This window comes from Cebus imitator, unplaced genomic scaffold (assembly GCF_001604975.1).
Source record: "Cebus imitator isolate Cc_AM_T3 unplaced genomic scaffold, Cebus_imitator-1.0 Scaffold8, whole genome shotgun sequence".
NCBI lineage: Eukaryota > Metazoa > Chordata > Mammalia > Primates > Cebidae > Cebus > Cebus imitator.
In genome coordinates this window covers 3,431,011-3,454,101 of record NW_016107323.1, presented here as the reverse complement: position 1 = coordinate 3,454,101, position 23,091 = coordinate 3,431,011, and the positions used below count along the sequence as shown (strand labels likewise).

General features: G+C 37.9%; 1 protein-coding gene across 4 annotated transcripts in view; it reads right to left on the bottom strand.

Moving 5' to 3' along the window:
- The window catches only part of POLR3B (RNA polymerase III subunit B), a 137,037-nt gene that overhangs the window by 52,830 nt on the left and 61,116 nt on the right, over positions 1-23,091 (bottom strand). For all 4 annotated transcript variants that reach the window (XM_017540805.2, XM_037742963.1, XM_017540813.2 and 1 more), the window contains 7 exons: positions 17,925-18,086; positions 14,663-14,863; positions 12,639-12,801; positions 11,253-11,406; positions 8,019-8,093; positions 7,368-7,466; positions 819-946 (listed from right to left, as the gene is read on the bottom strand). In XM_017540805.2, the coding sequence (XP_017396294.1) occupies positions 819-946; positions 7,368-7,466; positions 8,019-8,093; positions 11,253-11,406; positions 12,639-12,801; positions 14,663-14,863; positions 17,925-18,086 (982 nt within the window). The remainder of the gene's footprint in view (positions 1-818; positions 947-7,367; positions 7,467-8,018; positions 8,094-11,252; positions 11,407-12,638; positions 12,802-14,662; positions 14,864-17,924; positions 18,087-23,091) is intronic.

The following is a 23,091-nucleotide window of genomic DNA, read 5'->3' as shown; positions in this document are numbered from 1 at the left end:
TTTAAGTGACCCTCCTCCTCTAATTTCCTTAGATTTTGGTTGTCAATTACAGCATTTATTACATCACATTGAGTTATCGTTTTTTTTGTTGGTCTCTCCTACTAGACTCTGAACTCCCTGAGCACTCTGCCTCATCTCTCTATTTTCAGGCTCTAGCCTTATGTCTGGTCTACAGTTATGCTCAATAAATGTTACAAGCCAATGAATGAGTAAATTAACAGATGAAAGAGATGAAAAATAGAAAAGAAGAAAAACCCTCCCAATACCTGATTTGTTTAAACATACAATACTGGTGAAGCAGGAATAAATTCAGAAACTAGTATGACATGAATTGGATAAGTTTTAGGAGATACAGTAGCAATTGCAAGGGTATAATGGGTTCAGGGATTGTCAACCAGGCAATTACTAGGTATATTTGAATAGACATTGTAAATCTTTACCTGTTTTTTTAATCCCCCTTCCTCCTTAACCTTCAGTTTTTCTGCCCTTTCTCCCATCTCTGAAGGTTAACAAGTTACATTTTATAGGGCTTTTCTCTTTATATGTATCCCTCATAATTCTGTGACATTTATTATATATTACTTTGTTTGGTTAAGGAACCAAATTCAAACAGGTTTTCTCCATTTTTGCTTATTCTTTAGACATGGCAGGACACCAAGCTTTGCAGAGTTCCATAGGCAACTCCCTGGGCTTGGTAACCCTCCCAATACCTGATTTGTTTAAACATACAATACTGGTGAAGCAGGAATAAAGATGTGAGACTTTTTCCAAAAGTATTTCCAAGTATTTACAACCAAGTTTCAAGAAGGAAATCTTACCCATGGCTTGTTTCCCCATGGCACACTGGTAAGTGTTTCTCGGAGACTGGTTATGGTGAGGATATGGGATCAGTCCAGCACACACGCCAAGAAGAGTGAAGGGTTCAATCTCCAAGTGGGTGGTGTCTCTAACAAGTTAAGTAAGAATCGGATATCTTAAGCATCAACTGCAAAAATAAATGTCTCTTAGTGGTATAAAAATATTGTTATCTAGGTCCCCAAGGGATTTATGAGTCAATAAAATTCAATGCTTGTAAAACTGGTAAAATAAAAACACACTTAAATACAATGAAACATAAGAACTTGTAATTAACACATAAATTACTATACTCAACATATAGAAATATATTAATATCCATATGGATGAGTAGCCTGGTTTTCCTCATTCTTCTGACATATATCAGTTAGTACATTGTATCACCATTTTAGAGTGGAATATACCTCCTTTAAGAATAGTTACTATAGGCCAGGCACGGTGGCTCACACCTGTAATCCCAGCAATTTGAGAGGCTGAGGCAGCGGATCATCTGAGGTCAGAAGTTTGAAACCAGCCTGGCCAACATGGTGAAACTCTGACTCTACTAAAAATATATAAAAACTTAGCCAAGCATGGTGGTAGGTGCCTGTAATTCCAGCTACTCAGTAGACTGAGGCAGGAGAATCACTTGAACTCGGGAGATGGAGGTTGCAGTGAGCTGAGATCACACCACTTAATTTTAATTACCTTAAATTTTAAAACTCAAACTGAAATTTAACTCAGTTCAGTTATTTAAAACCTTTCATCTTGGAAAAACTTACATTTATGAATCTTTTTAAAGTGTAAATGTTTTGAAATCAGATCAAATATTTCTGATAAAAAATTGGCATCCAAATTGAAATGTCCTGTAAGTGCATACCAGATTTTGAGGACTTATATAGTAGGAAAAAAGTGTAAAATATCTCATTAGTTTTATATTAATTACATGTTGACATGATATTTTGGATATACTAACAAATAAAAGTATTATTTAAAATAATTTTACCTGTTTCTTTTTATCTTTTTTTTTTTTTGGAGACGGAGTTTCACTCATGTTACCCAGGCTGGAGTGCAATGGCACGATCTCGGCTCACCGCAACCTCCGCCCCCTGGGTTCAGGCAATTCTCCTGCCTCAGCCTCCTGAGTAGCTGGGATTACAGGCACGCGCCACCATGCCCAGCTAATTTTTTGTATTTTTAGTAGAGACGGGGTTTCACCATGTTGACCAGGATGGTCTCGATCTCTTGACCTCGTGATCCACCCGCCTCGGCCTCCCAAAGTGCTGGGATTACAGGCTTGAGCCACCGCGCCCGGCCTCTTTTTATCTTTTTAATGTGGCTTTCGAAGTTATATAGGTGGCATTTTATTTTACTGGACAGCTCTGCTATAGATAGTACTGGACACAAAGTAAGATTTTACCTAGTAGATGTCAGAATCTTGGTGACTTTCATAATATATTTCTGCAGAAAATTCAGTTTTTTTGGCCAAATGATAAAGCAACTCAGATGTGTTAATAGGAAAGATTACCCAGATTAATTATAGGTCTTTGTGGAAAGTACCAGATGTGACATCCAGATCTGTGATATCTGTGGACCCGTTATTTCTCCCTCAAGTGTTTGTGAAGTATAACTTTAAAAATTTCAGTGGTTTACAGCACCTGTGAACAGAAGTGATGTCCAAGAAACCAGGTCCCAACCCATCAATGGAATATACCTGGTAAAAGATCTCCCATTTATCCAGTTATTCATCTATTTTTTTTTTCAAAACACATGTATTAAATTATGTCCCTAGTTTGGTGAGAGAAGGTGCTTTCCATGTATTTCTTGGTTTGAAGAGTACTGTTTTGATCTTATGACCTAGCAGAACCCCAAACCTCTCAGACAAGCAGGAAGGGAAAAGACTTCCTTTATCAAGAAGGAAGGGAAAAGACTCTAGGTTTTGTTTTACTTTTTTCTTTAAACAGCATGAGCTTATAAGCTACATTTTACAGTCTAGAAGAAAACAGATTTTCTTTTAAATGTACTGTTTTAAATATTGGCCAAGTTGACATTCTCCATCTAAGTAAAAACCAATTTTTCAGATGTTAAAATTGGACTGAGTTGAAAAATGAAAAGAAACATCTGAAGTTTTTTTCTTCTACTATAACAACATACATAAAATCATATAATATCTAATAATTACTAGAAGCCCAAACACTCTAGATTCCAATTTTACAAAAAAGAAAAGAAAATTATTCTCTTTAAAATCATCAGTTTAGAAACTGAACAGGAATTGAGAAATCAAAAAAAATTTTTTTTGAGACAGAGTTTCACACTTGTTGTCCAGGCTGGAGTGCAATGGTGCGATCTCGGCTCACTGCAACCTCCACTTCCGGGTTCAAGTGATTCTCCTGCCTCAGCCTCCCGAGTAGCTGGGATTACAGGCATGCACTACCATGCCTGGCTAATTTTGTATTTTTAGTAGAGATGGGGTTTCTCCATGTTGGTCAGGCCAGTCTCAAACCCCTGACCTCAGGTGATCCACCTGCCTCGGCCTCCCAAAATTCTGAGATTGTAGGCATGAGCCACTGCGCCTGGTCAAGATTTTTTATTCACTGTGTATAAAGCACTTAAATTCAGTTCAAATGAAAACTAAGTAACCTGTTGTTTACAATAGTGGAAAAATTGGAAACTGCCTAAATATCAGTAGAAAACTAGTTAATAAACTAAATATGTATAAGTAGATAATGTAATATCAGCAATTAAAAATATATATATATTTATATATATACAGTCACACACCACATAACGTTTTGGTCAACAACGGACTGCATAAATGACAGTGGTTCCAAACGATTATAATACTGCACTTCTACTGTATTTTTTCTTTGTTTAGATATGTTTCGATATACCAATACTTACCATTGTGTTACAACTGCCTACAATATTCAGTAGAGTAATATGCTGTACAAGTTTGTAGTCTAGAAGCAATAGGCTTTAGCATATAGTCTATGTGTGTAGTAGGTGACAGATATCACCTAGGTTTAAGTACACTATGATGTTCACATAATGAAATCACCTGACAACAAATTTCTCAGAATGTATCCCCATCATTAAGTGACACATGACTGTGTATACAAATATACAAGTATATAAATATATATACTAATATGGAAAATGTCTGGAATATATTGGTAAGTTTCAAAATCAAGACACTGGAAATGTTATCATGTTTTATAAACACACATTGTGTGGAATCATGTATGTATGTTTGTTCTCAGAAAAAAAATCTAGAATAGTACATAAGAAATTATTAGCATTGGTGACATCTGGAGGGCAGAGTCTGGTGGGATGGCAAAGGAAAAGGATTCATTCTTCGTACTTAATGCATTTCTACATTTAAAAAAATGTAAGTATAAATTAAATAATACAAAAATTTCTACAGTTTTAAAATGAAATTAATTCGATGTATGGAATAGCTTGGTAACTGGGTAATGCTGAGAGTTATATTCATTTACATCAATGAAAACCAGATGAAAATCCCTGCCTTCATGAAGCTTCTAGTGAGGGGAGATAGATAGTACATAGATACATCAGTAAAACACCCATTTTACTACATAGTTCTAGGCGCAAGAAGGAAAAATAAAAAGGAGTAAAGAGGAGTGGATAGAGACAAGGGTTTCTATTTTCAATAGAGCGGTCAGAAAAGTCTCATAAGAAGGTAACACCTGAGTGAAGACCTGGAGGAGGTGAAGCAGTGAGCCATGTAGGTATGTGCGAGAGTGCTCCAGGCAGAGGAGGCAGCCAGTGCCAGGGTGCTAAGGCAGAAGCATGCCTATAGTGTTCAGAGAAGAGGCTAGTGTGGTTGAAACAGGGAGTGGGGAGAGGTAGAAATGGAAGTGGGCAGATCATGCAGGAACTGGAAGGCCTCTGTAAGAACTTCTGAGGGAGACAGAAAGCCCCTGAGGTATTTGAAAAGAGAACTGACACGACCCCTCTGCTCTATTAGGAAAAGAAAAACTGTATGGGAACAGGTGTTAAAATAGTCAGGCTTTTGCAAAAATCCAAGTGGCCTGGACTAGGTGGTGGATTGAGGTAGTGAAGATTTCAGATTCCAGGTGTATTTGGAAGGCTCACATGATAAGCTAGGGGTTAATGTGGCTATAGAGAAAAAGGGTCAGGATAGAAATGGAGGGTTTTTTTGGTTTGAGTAACACAAAGGATAGAACTGCCATTTATGGGGCTACTATAAAACAGTTATTTTATATACTCACGCTATATATTTTGAGTCAAGGTCTCACTTTGTTGCCCAAGCTGGCCTGTAGTGGTGTTCTGATCATAGCTCACTGCATCCTCAAACTGGGCTCAAGTGATCCTTCCACCTTAGCCTCGCAAGGAGCTTGGATCACAGGTGTACACCACAACAACCAGCTGACTTTAAATTTTTAGTAGAGATGAGGTCTTACTGTGTTGCCCATCTCAAACTCCTGAGCTCAAGCAATCCTCCTACCTTAGCCTCCCAAAGTGCTGGGATTATAGATGTGACCCACCACAACTGGCCCTCAGTCAATTTTGAATGAGGGGTATAAAATAGTACTTTGAGAGATTCATATCTTTAAGGAAGAAAAATTCTGACTAAAAAGTATTATTTACAAAGTGCAATATATATATTTATATATATATATATATATATATATAAATATATATATTGCAAATATATATATTTGCAATATATATACTGGCAATAGGGTCTTGCTCTGTCACTCAGGCTGGAGTGCAGTGGCATGAACATGGCTCCCAAAGCCTCCACCTCCTGGGCTCATGCAATCCTCCAGCTATATCCCTCTGAGTAACTGGGACTACAAGCATGAACCCCCACACCTGGCTAATTTTTAAGTTTTTGTAGAGATGGGGTCTTGCCATGTTACCCAGGCTAGTAAACTATAATCTTTTAAAAAGTAGTATATTTCAGTTGGTAGCAGAAAACAAAAAAGTTTTTCTTTTTCCTTGTTTTAAGAGATAGGCTCTCACCCAGGCTGGAGTGCAGTGCCACGATCATAGCTCACTGTAACCCATAACTCCTGGGCTCCAGCGATCCTTCTACCTCAACCTCCCAAGTAGCTAGGACTACAGGTGTGCACCCCATGTACTCAACCTGACTAAGTTTTTATTTTTATTTTTAGACATAGGGTCTTGCTATGCTGTCCAGGCTGGTCTCAAACTCTTGGCCTCAGGCAATTCACCTGCCTCAGCCTCCCAAAGCACTAGGATTACAGGAGTGAGCCATTATACCGGGTCAGAAAAGTACTTTTTCTTGATTGAAGACATAAATAGTTATCAGGTGATAGTATTAAACTCCCTAGCAATATATCTGCAAGAATTCCAATTTCAGGTAAGTGGTACATCAGTCACATGCATCAGACAGCAAGATACATAGATGTTCCTTAATGTACTCCAAATGGAATGCAGATGCTTCTAAAAATATCACTGTTCAAGAAGAAATATTGTGAACATACTACCAATTCAAGTGTATAAACTGCACATAAACTTAGAGATAGTTTTTGAACAGACTATGTAGGGAATTCCTGCACTGACAGTAAGAATTCAGATGTCCATGGACAAAATCATCTCTAAAAGAGATAAGTACATTTTTATACAGCTTGATTCGTTAGTTCAATTTTGGCAATAATCAAGTATAAAAATCAGAGAAGCAACTCCTTTTAAAAAATATACATTGAGGCCAGGCATGGTGACCATGCCTATAATCCTAACTACTCAGGAGGCTGAAGTGGGAGGACTGCTTGAGATTAGGAGTTTTAAGCTTCAGTGAGCTATGTCGTGCCACCGTACTCCTTCTGAGTGACAGAGCAAGACCGTCTCAACAAAAAACAAAAAAAGAAACTGCATATCTGTGTGTGTGTGTGTGTGTGTGTGTGTGTGTGTATGTGTACACACTAACTGTCACATGAACAGAAAGGATAATTAAATCTAAAGATGACTAATTAGCTGCTCTGTAATACTCTTCACTGGGATAAACGATGGGTTATGCTCTGCATTAAAACTGTAAATTTCTATATGGTACATATATACGATGAAATACTATGCACCCATAAAAAGGATGAAGATGATGTCTTTTGCAGGGACATGGATGAAGCTGGAAGCCATCCACAGCAAACTAACGCAGGAACAGAAAACCAAACACCACATGTTCTCACTCACACGTGGAAGCCGAACAATGAAAACATGGACACAGGGAGGAAACAACACACACCGGGGGACCTGTTGGGGGGCTGGGGGAGGGAGAACATCAAGATAAATGGCTAATGCATGCGAGGCTTAATACCTAAGTGATGGGTTGATAGGTACAGCAAACCACCAAGACCCACATTTACCTATATAACAAACCTGTACTTTCAAAATAAAAAAAAGATTGTATTTTCTAACAGTTCCTGTCAAAAGAGTACAAGATAGGTCTGAAGAGGACAATGAAAAGAGAAAGTAGTTTCTATAGTCAGAACAGGTTTTAATTTATGCCTGCTATGGATCCTACTTACTTATTAATTGTGTGTTCATACAGTGCGATGTTACAATCATTTTCTTCATTCACATCTAAATATTCAACCAGACTCTCATGTAAGAAATCTTCAAAGTTCCTGGGAAATTATTGATCAAAGAGACATCATTAAAAAGCATTCATTTTTTCTTCAGGATTTTATATAATAACAGGAGATACTGGCTTTCATTTAGGCCCAAAGCACCTTTGTCTTCCAGAGAGTATCATTACATTGGGATACCTGAAACAAGTTATTCTTAGCTCATACAGTAACCACAAATTGCTGAAATAAAAACAGCAAAGTGTCCATCAGTAACTATTATCAATCTAGTCCCCACTTCTTAAAAAAATTCTAACCACAGAAACCTCATGATGAGACCTACGGTGTCTACACTGACATATAATGTGTAAGTCCTTTTCTTACCAGAAACATTTACTTGTGTACCACTTGACACCAAGACTCTATAACCATCATGATCTAAATTCATGAATATTTTACAATGTCCAAGCGAGTTCATGCGGAGCAAAATAGGTTTTTAACAGGCTAGCAATCTGATGAAAAGAAATTAAAGTACTAAATGAAAATACACTTTTCTTAAATCATGTACGTGTGTACTAAGGAGATTGATAGGTTTTACTTTTGGCTACTTACCTGTACCCTTGGGCCAGCTCTTCCATATGTTTATTTGTGACTGCTGGCTTCTGCTTCTTGACAATTATATAGGGTCTAGAATGGAAAAAGCAAAACCAAATTAATAGTAATTCCAGGGAAAAATTACACAGGCAAGTTAGTTTACCAAAGTGAGATGAGGGAAGATGTAAATACAACCAAACCTATTCCCGGATTGCTGAGGACACCAGGTATTTTTTGTATGCATTAGCATGGTGTAGGGGCCTACGTTCTCTCTCACATATATACACGCACAGACCCAAGCCCATGTGCACATGTATGTGTGTACATATTCATGCACACACACAGTGCTTCCTGCAAGTATCTTAAAAAACATTTGATTTTAAATAAAAAGGCAACACAAAAAAATGATAATAAAATCAGAGAAGGAAACAAAATCTTTAATGCTATATTTTTTTAAAACTGTGTGATGTATCATTCCAAAAACGTCCCCTGATTTCACATTGGAAATATTTTGTATACTACTCACAGAATTAACAGGCAAAGAAGCACTGTCACCGAGGGTAATAATGGCATTGTGTTATGAGGTTCTGATGAATATCCAGATATTTAGAGTAGTTTGATTTAGTCTAAACATCACTGAGCTAGGCTAGCAAGACACTTAAAGCTACACATGACCAAAGAAAGTGGCTAAAAGCTGGCAGAGAATAAAGCTTTCTTACTTTATGATCTTCAGCGACATAACGGGTGGAAGGTGGAGAGGGCATTCTGGCAGATTAACCTGTAACTGTCAGTGGGGACTTGCCTCGGAGGGCTTTGCCACCATGAGGAAACCCTGACACAAAGGATGGCATGCGGCACTGAAACGTCAAGGGCTGTTGCTATTTGGATAAGCAGCTCTTACAGAGAGAAGCAAGTAACCACCAGACACTTGTACGCTCTACCCTAAAGTCCAAATAACTATTTGAGGACTAATGAGCACTTTTAAATAGTTAAGAAGAGGAGCTACACAGTTACAAAAGGGGAACACAAGTTGTTGAAAAATGAACTGGGTGAGCTTTTCATGGAAATCCGCAGTACCTCGAAATTCTGGCTCCTTCTTGGTAGGAAAGCAGAGCCCACTAATGCCTCATTTGAGCACTGCAGTGAATTTCAGGTTAAGCCTCAGACGTGACAACAGAAATAGGAGGAAGAGAGGGAGGGGACCACATTTAGCTGCCTCAGTTATCCTTACTCAACACATTCTACTATTTTTTCCTGCTAGATCTGTTATGCCATTCTAAAGCTGCTTCTATAAAAGAGTTTTCTTTTTGAATATGTCATATTATATTGGATGTAATGAAATCCTAAAGAAGAGTAACCTAGATATTGTCACTGTTATTCCTGTCGTTCACTGGATCACGTTGTTAATAGTTATACATAAGCACCTAAGGTGTGTCTGGCACCCTACAGAGCACTTACCACACGTGACATCAACTAGTTCTCATGACAATCTCAGGCAGGCATTACTGTTTCCATTTTACAGCCAAGGAAACCAAGGCTGAGAGACTGAAGTAGTATATTCAGAGTCACACAACTCAGTGAGTGGGAAGTTAGGATTCAAACACAGGTATATCATCAGCTATTCATTCTTTGGTTGCAAAGAAGAGAAACCAATTCTGGCTAATTTAAACAAAAAATGAAGTTTACTGGAGGCATTAAGAATTTACTGGTGGCTGGGGCAATGATCCCAGCACTTTGGGAGGCTGAGGTGGGTGGATCACTTGGGGCCAGGAGTTCGAGACCAGCCTGGCCAACACAGTGAACACCCCCACCCACCCCTACCTCTACTAATAATCCAAAAAATTAGCCACGTGCAGTGGTGCATGACTGTAATCCCAGCTACTCGGCGGGGCTGAGGCATGAAAACTGCTTGAACCTGGGAGGCAGAGGTTGCAGTAAGCCAAGATTGTACCACTGCATTCCAGCCAGGGTGACGAAGTAAGACTGTCTCAAAATGAAAAAAACAAAAAAGAATTTCATGGAAAGACAAGAATCAAAGGAAAAGGTGAAATGCTCAGCCTCAGAAAGAAAAGGAACTACAGCAGTTCCAAGGATCCAGAAAATGAGGAGTAACAGGTAGTCTCTTGCATGCAACACTGGAGAATGAATTAAGTCCAATCACTTCCCTCCCTTGATTTATTCTACCTAGGATTTAAATTATCTGATGATGGGATCTGACTGGTCTCATTTGGGTCATATGCCCAACCCCTTGATGAAGAGAACAGGGCGCTGGACTAACCATCCCAAGAAGCCTGCCAGTGGCAGGAGTTGGGGGGGCAGTCCGCAAAGAAAATGAAGTACTGTCATCTGAAGGAGAAATCGATGCTAGACAGTCACTCGCAGTTCTGACAGACCCCTAGCTACTGCTAGCTCACTGCCTCGTGCTTCAACATCACCCAAGGTCTACACAGAATAACTACAATAATGCCAGAGAAGGCTTGTGAAACGAGGCAATGACCTTAGCTGATGTCTCTGCATATTCCCTCAAACCAGATACTATGTCACATTCATCTTTGTACCTCCAGTTCCTAGACAGTACCTGTGTATAATAAGTCCTTAATAAATACTTGCTGAATGAATAAAAGGAACCTACTTTTCCATTGTGTCTAATGTTATTTTATTTCTTCATGCCTCCATGTTTTCAATCTTGCCTTTTTTCAGCCTTTCTCCTCCCTACCCCACTCCAATATTCAAGTAACACAATCTACTCATCCTTTAAAGCTCAGTTTGTAGAAACAGACTATAGTGGGAAAAATCATGAGTCAAAATGAATCCTAAGGACTTTCAAATAAAAAACAGACTCTACCACTCTCTAGCTTTTAATAAGCTACTTTGCCTTACTGAACTTCAGTTTCCTCATTTGTTAAAAGAAAAATACAACCTCATAGGGTTGAATGAAGTTAAAGCCTTACACATATAGTGCATCCACTGAAATGACAAATAGTGGCTAGCATTGACTACTAGCACAGTTGATTGGTATTAGTCATTTTTCCTGTTTTTCCCAGCAGACTGAGCTCTCTGAGGGCAGACTCTGTCTCCCATTAACCTAAATCCTCAGTACCTAATATGCATACTCATGAAGTGTTTGCTAACAATTAAATTTATCTTCACAATGAAAGAGGTTAAAGCAGTTTCAAAAATAAAAACAAGTCTATTTCTTTCAAGAGCAAATATAAAGAGATTCTTAAAAACTCTTTTTTTAGTAACACATACCTGCACAGCCTTCCTCCATCAGAAGAAATATAGACACATCGATCTGTAAGATTTGTTGAGATGGAAACAAATTCATTGATATATCCTGCTCTTCTCATCAGTCGAAATGTATTCACTAGCTTTTTATGGTCTCGAATGACACCCAATATGTTACCTAAGCAAAAAGAAAGAAAAGGTAAGTCAGAAATAAAAAATAAATCCATCCTGATTTAATATATTCAACCAATAAAAACAGTAAGCAGCACTAAGCAGTCATTTGAAAACACTGTTATTAACACCTGCAGCCAGTCCAAGGGGTTGCAGGGAAGCAATGAAGGAAGAATGGTTAAGGGCCAGTCCTTCCACATGCTGGCCAAGGAATACTGGAAAAGCTAGCTCCATTTTCCTCATCTGTCAGCACAGTGCTGGGAGCACAAACTTGGTGCCCAAAACCACCTGGGTTTGAACACTGTCCATCACATTCACAGGCTGGTAGTAAAGATTGAACAAGCTGATCATTTAAAGTACTGAGAATTCTGCCTATTACCTACTGCTATTATTAAACTGCTGCTTGTTTAACCATCATCTGTGAAATGAGGAAAACGAACTTTGCCTTCCAAGGCTAGTGGGAAGATTCAAAGTGGTACTGGGTCAAAGTGCAGAGTGAGGGCTCACTCAGTGTTACCCTCTGGGATACAATGAACGACGCAGTAAGTTAACAGCCCTGCTGAGACTCTGACCCCTTCCTCACCAGCCCATATGAAAAAGAGTTAATGTCTCTCAGAGTCAGAGGAAGGGGGAGAGGAAGAGAGAACAGACAAGTGGTAAGGGATAAGCTCATGGGGCTTACTAGTGAGAGGACAGGCACACAGAGCAGCAAATCAAAAGCAGAAAGGAAGAGAATACACTTGCTGCTGAGTCTGAAAGACTTTCAAGGAGGCAGGAAGAGGTATATGAAAGAAGTAACTGGAGTGTGAGCCAAGGAGAGGGACCCTCTTACCACAGGGTGCTAACATACTGATTATCAGACAGCTAAACAGAGTCAATTCACTGTAAGAGTTGATCTGATAATTTTCACAGAGTGACTCCAATATTTAACTTGCACTTAAAGATACCATGTTGAACCTTATTCCACTATGGATATGCCAGCAACTGCAAAAGGGCTGAATGCAGCCACTCTCTGCAATGTTACCCTTTAGCTCTAACAGCTATATCCTCTCAGAACCTTAGACAACCCAGCCAATAAAGTAACTGTTTCTGTTATCATTGTTTTTTCTACTTTTAGGTGAAGCTCAACTTGGACCCCGAATTAAAGTGTATTTGTGCTTTAAATATCAGGATAATAATGGATTCCCTCCCCATCTTCACAGACTATCCAGGATCAACATGTCTCTATAATATACCCACCATTAAGAAACACAAGAAACACATTTGGGTAAGAGAGCTCTTCCCCACATAATAAATTCACATCTTCTACTCCCAAGTTACTGGCTAATTTAACAATGGGTCCATCTTCCATATCAGTTGTTATGTGTGTCATAAGGGCCAAGTTTTTAACCAAGCCGCATGCCTAAAAAACAAAAGATAGTCATTTCTAAGAATGAACATTAGTAATACAAAGTACAGTTTGCATCTGAAAATAGCTCACTACCTTGCTGGCAGCAATGCAAAGTGGTACAACTTTGTAGGGGATACTTTGGTAATTCACACAAATGCCTTTAAAAAATATATATCCTTTAACTCAGAGGAATTTATCTTCATAATAAGCAAGGTTATAAAACAGATTTAGTTACAGAAATGCTCAGCACAGTACTATTTGTAATTATAAATGTTGACGGCATCATATGTGCCCAACAAGTTGATTATATTAACAATTACTCCCAGACAATGGAACATTAAAGTCATTATGACATTGTATAAAATAAGTAAAAGAAAACATTAATAAATGCAGCTACACAAAAATATAAAACTTCTGGCCTGAAATGAGAGACTATATCAAATAACTGGCCAGTATCCTAAAGTTTCTTGGTCATGAAAAGTAAATAAAGACTGAAAAATACATTCAGATTAAAAGAGACAAGGAGACATGACACCTAAAAACAACGTGTGATTCTGCACCAGAAAAAAGACAACAGTGGGACAATTGGCAAAATCTGAATAAGATCCATAGATTACAGTATTGTTCAATATCATGAGGTTGATAACAGTGTTATGGTTATGTAAGGTGTTCACAGTTGGGAATCTAGATGAAGGATTGTGGAAAATCTTTGTACCAGTTTTTTAAGTTTTTTGTACATCTAAAATTATTTCAAAATGAAAAGGAAATAAATAGTTTTAAACTTCTATACACACTGGCAAAGTTCTAAAACAAAAATACCAACAAGGACAGAATATAGTGAATAGAAAAAAAATACTTAAAGACAGATGATTTGTAAGATTGTATCTTCAAGTCTTAAAATCATCTGCTGCAGTAATGCACAAAATAGCTACTTTGCTGAAGTTAGCTGAAACAATTTCTGGGAAATGAAATGTTTCAAAGTTCAAGATATATAAATTATAAAAAATTTGACAAACTGCATAATTTAGTGTCAATTTCCATATGGTTTAAGATAAATTAGAAGAATAATTTATAAAAAACCACAACTCTACACAGACTCCTATTTTCACCTCTTCCAAATAATAACAAATCCCTACACTTTGGAACCTACATCTTTTACTTGTCATAACTTAACTTATTAAGTCAGCATATGTTCATGGGGCCTCTACTCTAACCAAGCTTGAGATAGGAGCTTGAGATTAGGAGCTTGAGATACAATGGTGAACCTCCCTTCCTCCAGATTTTACAATTTAGAAGGAATAGAATCAAGTGAAACTAACAATGTTAACACAAATGAAAAAGGACCACAACACAGAGAGTAGCGGGTGGTATAAAAGTAAACCAATGTAAACTCCCCGGCTTGGTGTTTCGGCAATTGCTTGTGTTTCCAATATAAGTGAGTTAGAATCCACATTAGGTAATGGACTGTATACTCCTAATTGGCTGTGACTGAGACCACCTAAGGACAATAAGGAGCTGCTCAAAAAGAGCCTCTCATGAGCATGAGAGATGATAGGTCTTTCAATCTGCCTTCACAGTCTTATCCCTTCTGTGCATGGTTTGATTTGGGGATAAACTAAAATAAGCAAGAGAAACATGGACTGTATTACTTTTAGCTAACCTACTGAATCAAATGCTTCTGCAAGTCCTAGTTTTAGAATGATACTAATGTAGTCTTCCAAGCATGTCAATATTTCTTTGCCAGATAAATGGCAGACCAAAGAAAGGATATGGCCTAGGAGATAGGAACAGAAACAGAACACCCCCACCCCACACTATGCACAGACATAGGTATCACCTCTGACACAGCATCAAGACTCCTCAGATTCCTTACCTCTCCTTCAGGAGTGTCCGAAGGACAGAGCATTCCCCACTGAGATGGCTGGAGGGAGCGAGGACCACTCACTTTTCTTGTTTTTTCAAACTGGGAAGAGATTCTTGTCATCATGCCCAGTGCAGATATATATGACAAGCGAGACAGCACTTGGGTCACACCCTGGCGGTCCATTTTAAATCTTTTTAGAGACCAATTTCCCTGTAGGGAGATGAAAGACACAAGACTATTCCTAACCCAATCCTATATTGTCTGATACTGTGCAGTAGCTCCAAGAAGTTCATTACAGGAACTTCATGCTTTCGAAATTAGAGCCATGACACGTATTCAGAAATCAAAGCATCACAATTAAAATAAAAACTTAGTCAAGTCACTCACTGGGGTTTTCTAGGAAGATAATGAACATTACTATGTCTAGCAAACATCTCAGAAGTGTTTGATGCATCAACCTTACCATATCAGAGCAGTCACCTTCTGAGGAACTAATTCTATACTGAAGAGCCAGTTCAACCAGAGATTTCCATGGAAGTCATAAACTAACTGATAACACCAGCAACAAAGAGATCATTTCATGTTGGAATGTGCGATTATTTGGATGTTTTCCAAAGCTGGTCTTAAGAACAGCAAAATGTAGCAACAGAAAAATAACTCTGATAGCACTTATTTGGATAATGAACAAACTGAAGGCTTCCCAATCAAGGTTTAAGGAATCTAAAAATAGTATATATATGTTCATATTAAGAAATATATATTCTCTGTGGCCACTGTATCATTATTAAAATAGATTCATATGAAATAAATCCTGAACATTAAATTTACTTTACCTTCTTATGCATTAAATGTTATATTATTTTAAATATATTATTTTATAATTGTATTAATTGTATATACTGAAAATATTCTCAAGGAGAATTTAAAGATTAAGGTCAAAACTTTTTCAAATTTAAATTCATAGTAACATGAATTAATAGTAGAAAACAGTATTCATCAAAAAAGCAACGCAGATTGGGTATGGTGGCTCACGCCTATAATCCCAGCACTGTGGGAGGCTGAGGTGGGCAGATCACTTGATGTCAGGAGTTTGAGCTTAGCCTGCAATGTGGCAAAACCTCGTCTCTACTAAGAATACAAAAACTAGCTGGGTGTGGTGGCACATGTCTGTGTTCCCAGCTACTTGGGAGGCTGAGGTGGAAGGATCAATTGAGCCCAAAAGGCAGGCAGAGGCTGCAGGTAGCTGAGATTGCACCACTGTACTCCAGCCTGGGAGTAAGACCCTGTCTCAGAAAAAACAAAAAATAGTATTTTTCTATAGTCATCTGCTACTTACAGTGGAGATATGTCATGATAGATCTATTGTCAGGCAATTTCATCATTGTGCAAANAAAAAAAAAAAAAAAAAAAAAAAAGCAAAGCAGACAATAATAATATGTGAACAAAATTGTTGACTCAAGTTTTCTAATTCCAAAAAGAAAAACTGCACCTGCCATGGTTCTTCATTCCTCCTCAGAGGACCCAATAAAAGCTAGGAATGTTGTCTTGAGAAAAATGCACATAGAAACAAGAACAAAAATTTAATATTCATTTTGGACTCTTGTGGATTCCAGGTTAAAAACTCTTGCAGCAGAAAAATTGCTAGGGTTTCAGGAAAAGATTAGGTGACCTGTTTGTATTAAAATATGTAACTTTGGGGGAGCTCCCTCACAAATTAAAGTTTGCTCACTATTACAGTAAAGATCAATCACTTTGGAACCTTAAGTTTCTGAAATGTGGAAAAGAGCTAAGCTCTAAGAAACTCTATTATAAGGCAAAGAAACAGAGCAACCACATATAGTCCACAAATTAACCTCTCATATTATTACTTATTTCATTAACTCCTTTTATCCTCGGAGGGAAATGAATCCAGTAAACTGACTTATGCCCAGAGAGTAAGAGTAAATAAGGTAAATAAGTATTCAGCACACAGCTAAAATAAAGCAGCAGCTGTTGGCAAGTAGCAAGTAGATGGGAGTAAAGCCAAGATGTTCGGCAAGAGAATTTGTTCTTGTATTCTGCAGGAGTATTACAAAAGGGAGAAATGGGAAACAGACAAGAGGTCTAAAACCGGTCCTTTGGGAAAAATGTATTTGGTAAAAGCATTCTGCTAATAGCAACTCAGAATTTTAAAGGTTGATCTTTTTCTGTTGCCTAGACTGGGGTACACCTGTAACTAGGCCTGCTACTGATTTTTGTAATAAGCAGTTCTGTCGGGGAGGTAAAGCAGTTTCATTTAGGGGAAAAAGAACTACTTAAAATAGCTCTTTTGACCTGAAAATCATGGGTGAAGAAGCCAGGAAAAATAATTCTAAGAGAAGTGTGTTCAAGCACTCTTTGGAGGATTCTCTTCAAATATTCAGGGATCCACCTCAGACAAGTTCGGACCACCAGAGTTTATGTGCCTAAATAGGGACAGAGGCCTGGTTCACCTCAAATTTAGATGTAGCTGTCATTGCAAGGGCCACTAAGACCCACTATAAAGTTCCAAAGTCAAGTATTGAAGCAAGTCTGCAATAATTCTTTCATCATTAAGGGAATCAACATGGTAGATTATATCATGCTTTGTTAGGGCAAAATCTCATCCATAAAACTAATTTTATGTCTGGCATACAAAACATGAACCAGACTTCATCAGATAGACCTATAGTTGTCATGCTTTAAGAAAGGGAGCAAAAACCCATCTGATAACCTTTTATGAATAGCCTGAGACCTTGACTACACAGCAGCTGCCGAGAGCTGAATTCATCCAGAACTGAATTCATTGCTTATGTGAGGAACAGCTGATAGGTCTTTGAAGAATATAAAACTCCTGTGAAATGAAACATTTTGTATTATTTTGGACAAAAGGTTGCTAATTAATAAACCTGCCTGAAATGTGTCAATTTTACCACAGAAGAAAAAGAGGAAAGTATTCTTTAAAAGAATGGTTATTAACAGTTAAATGAAGATTTTTCCGCCATTCATCAGTATCTATTTTCTTATTGCCTCATATAACAGAAACTATACTTTTGCAGGAAAGTTATATATAACAAAATTCCTATTGATGACACTTCAGACTTTCTTTCAAAGTAGAAATTTGTGCTTTGTAAACATTCCTTTTACTATATATATATATATATATATATATATATATATATCTCACCTGGATTCTCAAAGTGCTTTGTTTCCATTCCATTGAACAGACTTATAAGTAAATTACAAAATGCCAAAAGAGTGACTCAAGACTTACAGTAGAAATAGCGTTCACCATGCCATTGGTGATCTGGTCTTGGCGCATGTGTTTGACAACATCAAACTGGGCTGCTCTTTGTTTAGGAATCACCTGGTCGGCAATCTTTTTCATTTCAGAATTAAATTTTTTGAACAAGTCTTCAAAAAGAAGAGATAAAAGCTAAAAAAATAAAAGGTATACGGTGATTTTTCAAAAGGCATTGCTACATTATTTTAATAAACTTTAGGTCTTAAGAGTTTAAAAAAATAAGATGGAGAAACTGCTTAAAACAGAAAAAATAGGTATTTTCAAATTCAGTTTAATAGATATGTACATAGTTTTCTACGTGCCTAACACTGTGCTAGGTATTTAAACGAAAGCAAAGATGATGATATTATCACTACATTCAAAGACATTTCATCTAGACCAGTCATTTCTAGATTTCATTGACCAATGACCTAATTTTTAATTTTATAGATAAAGTTATACATTAAAACTAAAAAGGATGTGGGGAGAAGAATTACCATTAAAAACTCTGAAGATACCCAAGATGTTTCCTGTATCATTGGTAAAGATGTAAATTGGTACAGTCACTTAGGAAACAGTTTGCCATTATCTACCTATCCCTATGCCCTAACAGTTCCTCTCCTAGGTATACCTACTGTAGGAGGTTCTCAAACTTTAGCATTTGCAATAATCACTCTAGGGGATTAAAACACAAACTGCAGGCCCTACTCTTACAATTTCCATCTCAGCAGGTCTAAGGTAGTGCCCACAAATGTGAATGTCTAATCAGCTCCCAGGAGATGCCAGTGCTGCGGGCAGGAGGAGGGCACTCAAGATGCTTATATTAGCTATTTGTAGCAGCTAAAATCTGGAAACCATACAAATAATATGTAGACAAGCTCTGGTATACTCACATAATGAAACACTATGAAACAATGAAAATGAACAAAAAATAACTAACCACAAAATCATTGCTGAGTATTAAAAACAAATACTCAGCAAAAGAAACCAGACATAAAACAACATATATATGACATGATTCCATTTATATAAAGTTCAAAACCCAGCACAACTACATTACATTGTTTAGTAAGATACAATTAAGTGGTTAAACTTTAAAGAAAAGTTACGATGCAATATAGTGTAAAAGAAGCAATCAGCTAAAATTTTAAGGACTTTTTAAAGGCCAAATGTGGACTGCCACACAAGTTCAGAATTCTTCTGAAGCCCAGGCACAGGAAGTGTCCACATCCACTCACAAGTTCCTCTCTGTGGAGTGCTCATGAAAGGTTGCAGTGAGGCAGAAGACCTGAGAAAGACCCCTTTGCAGGAACACAGGCAATAAAACCCTACCTATTTCCCTGGGCTTTCTTGCATAGGAAGTAACACCTAAGTCCCTGGGAAGGGGCAGGACACCCTCCTGCCTAGCAAAGTCCCTGGAGACAAAAATAACCTGTTCTCAGAGAGAGAGAGAGAGAGAGGCAAAAACTCTGTCCCAAATCCTCCCTGCTCTCCCAACAAGCTCTGCACCTACAGTAAGAAGCAACAACAGTCTACCCCTGGAAGAAGGCCAGCAAACCCTCTGATTCCAGGAACAGGTGCAATGCCAGAGGGAAGAGAAGGAAGAAGCATCTTACCCTAGGGGGGGAGCAGGAAAACTTGTTGGGCAAAGATCCTGCACTGATATACAGTAGGGGCCAGATACCGCAGGGAAGGGGCAGGGAACTGAAAGCTTTCCTTTAGAAAATGGGGGAAAAAGAAATGACTGCCCATTCTCACCACTCCTATTCAACCCTGTATTGGTGGTGCCATTCAGTTCCATAGGACAAGGTAAAGAAATAAAAGATATAAATTTTGGGAAAGAAGCAATAAAACTGTCTTTACTTGCAGATAATATGTTCATCCACATAGAAAATCCAAAAGAATCTAAGAAAAAAATCTTAACAGAAATAGTATATGTGTTTAGCAAGTTTTTAAGATTCAAGGCCAATAAAGACAAAGCAACTGAAAATAACCAAAACAAATTCAAGAAAACTTTAATAGGAGAGAAATGTTCATGGATTGAAAAGCTAAATATTATTTAGATATCAGATCTATAAATTCAAATGCAATCTCAATGAAAAAGCTTGCAAGCTTTTATTATTTGTGAAAATGGACAAGCTAATTCTAAAACTTTAGTAAAAGTGTTAAAATTCCTAAGTTTATAATAATACTCAGAAAAAAAAACTTCACTATTCACTTCCGGAGGAAATTAGAGAACTAAATTATTATTCTGCAAACAGGCTTAAAAAAAATCTAGCAAGCATTTATCTTGCCTTTCTCATGTAAATTAGGTTTCAGGGTAACCAAAGAGATGACAATGAAAGTACTCTTCATTTAAAAATTCCAGCTAATAAATGTGCCAGGATGAAAATGTTATCACTATTTTGCATGCCCTAATGAGATAATGAATAAAGGAAATGATCATCAGATGCTAAATAAAACTATCAGGAGAAAAGTTGATGGGGAACTTTATAGTGGATGAGTCAGGGCCCCAAACACCTAAACCCAACGATCAAGTTCAATGGCACAAAAAGTGGATAAAACCAGACATACAGGATAGGATATACCCCCACCACCCATGAAGTGTTTAGTCCAAAACCAAACCAAACCAAAAACAAAATAGCATCTATCTTCTGGATTTAACTCCTGGTTTATAAGGAAATTTAGGAGAGAGAGGAATATATACATGTTGAGAGACACCATGAGGGCCAGGCCTGGTGGCTCACGCCTGTAATTCTAGCACTTTGGGAGCCCGAGGCAGGCAGATCACTAGGTCAGGAATTTGAGACCAGCCTGACCAACATGGTGAAAACCCGTCTATACTAAAAATACAAAAATTAGCCGGGTGTGGTGGTGCATGCCTGTAATCCCTGCTACTGAGGAGGCTGAGGCAGAAGAATCACCTGAACCCGGGAGGCAGAGGTTGCAGTGAGCCAACAGCACGCCATTGTACTCCAGCCTAGGCGACAAAGCAAGATTCTGTCTCAAAAAAGACACCATGAGGATATGTGATAATTTCAGGTGTCAACTTGACTGGGTTAAGGAATGTACAGAAGGTTAGTAAAGCATTATTTCTAGGTGTGTCTCTGAGGATGTTTCTGGAAGAGATTGACATTTCAATCAGTGGACTGGGTAAGGAAGACCCTCCCTCAACCAATGTGAGCAGGCATCATCCAATCTTTTGAAGACTCAGATACAACAAAAAATCAGAGGAAAGGCAAATTTACTCTTTCTTCTGGAGCTGAGACACTTACCTTCTCCTGCCCTTGGACATCAGAACTCTAGGTTCTCAGGCATTCAGCCTCACTCTGAGAGTTAACACCAGCACCTCCCTGGCTTTCAGGCCTTTGGACCTGGACTAAACTATACCACCCAGCTTCTCTGGTTGTTCAGTGTGCAGACAGCATATTTTGGGACTTCTCCATCTCCATAATCACATTCGCCAATTCCTATAATAAATGCCTTCCTATCTTATCTATCTATCTAAAAAAATTTAAGGTGTGAAAAGGTATTACAATTTTTTTAAAGTCATGTCTTTTAGAGATATATTTTTAAGTATTTACAGAATGTGATTTGACATCTGAGATAATGAAGTGATTTGATGGCTAGAATTTATTTAAACAACCCAATTTGAGGAAGAAGGGGAGTGGTAAAGAGTTGAGGACGGTACAGATGAAACAAGATTGCCTTCTATTGGTAACAGTTGAAGTTTTGTGAAGGCTATATGGGAGCCAATTTTACTATTCTATTTTGGCATATTTTTGAAAATGTTATTAATATTTTTATTTAAAATGTCTACGAAAAAACCCTTAAAAAACTTAGAAGTAAATCTGAAAGAGGTGCAAGGCCTTCATGAATAAAATTATAAATCTTTGCTGAAGAACATCAAAGAAAACCAAAATAAATGAAAATAAAATATTCATGCATAAAAAGTCTACATATTTTAAGATTACGAATCTTCTCCAAATTGATCTACAGTTCCGATGCAATGCAAACCAAAATCCCTAGAAGATTTATTTTGATGAAAATTGACAAAATAATTCTAAAATTTATATGGAAAAGCTAAGACCCTACACTTCTAAAAACAGTAAAAGTACTAATGAATACATAGACAAGCTGTCCAATGGATAGACCAAAGAGTCCAGAAAAGATCCACACATATAATAAAACTTGTTATATGATAAGAGATGCATTTTGGAACACTGAGGAAACGAAAAACTATACAATAAATGGAGCTGGGACAACCAGTTATTCATTTTTAAAACAAATGAAATTGGATTCCTTACTTCATTCCACATGAACAAAAGAACAAATAGTAAAGACACAAGTTTAAAAAATAAAGAGCACTGTATTAGTCTGTTCTTGCATTGCTATAAAGAAATAACTGAGACTGTAATTTATAAAGAAAAGAGGTTTAATTGGTTCATGGTTCTACAGGCTGTACAGGAAGCATGATGCTGGCCATCTGCTCAGTTTCTGGGGAGGCCTAAGGAAACTTACAATCATGGCAGAAGGCGAAAGGGAAAGCAAGCACGTCTCGTATGGCCAGAGCAGGAAGAAGAGAGAGACGGGGAGAGGCTACACATTTTTAAACAATCCGATCTCATGAGAACTCTATCAAGAGAATAGCACTAGGAGGATGGTACTACACCATTAAAAACTACCCCCCCCACCATGATTCAATTGCCTCCCACCAGGCCCCACTTCCAGCATCGGGGATTACATTTCAACAAGAGATTTGGGTGGCGACACAGCTCCAAACTTTGTCAAGAACTATTAAAAGGAAGATAAGTTGACAAATGACTGCAACTAATAGCGCAAATTAGTAGCACTGAAAAATACTATAAAGTTGACCTGGGTGGTGGCTCACACCTGCAAAACTAGCACTTTTGGAGGCCGAGGTGGGTAGATCACTTGAGGTCAGAAGTTTGAGACCAGCCTGGCCAACCCAGTGAAACCCCATCTCCACTGAAAATATATATATCAGCTGGGTGTGATGGTGTACGCCTGAAATCCCAGCTACTTGGGAGGCTGAGGCAGAAGGGTTGCTTGAACCTGTGAGGTGGAGGTTGCAGTGAGCAGAGATCATGCCACAACATTCCAGCCTGGGTGACGGAGCGAGACTCTGTCTCAAAAA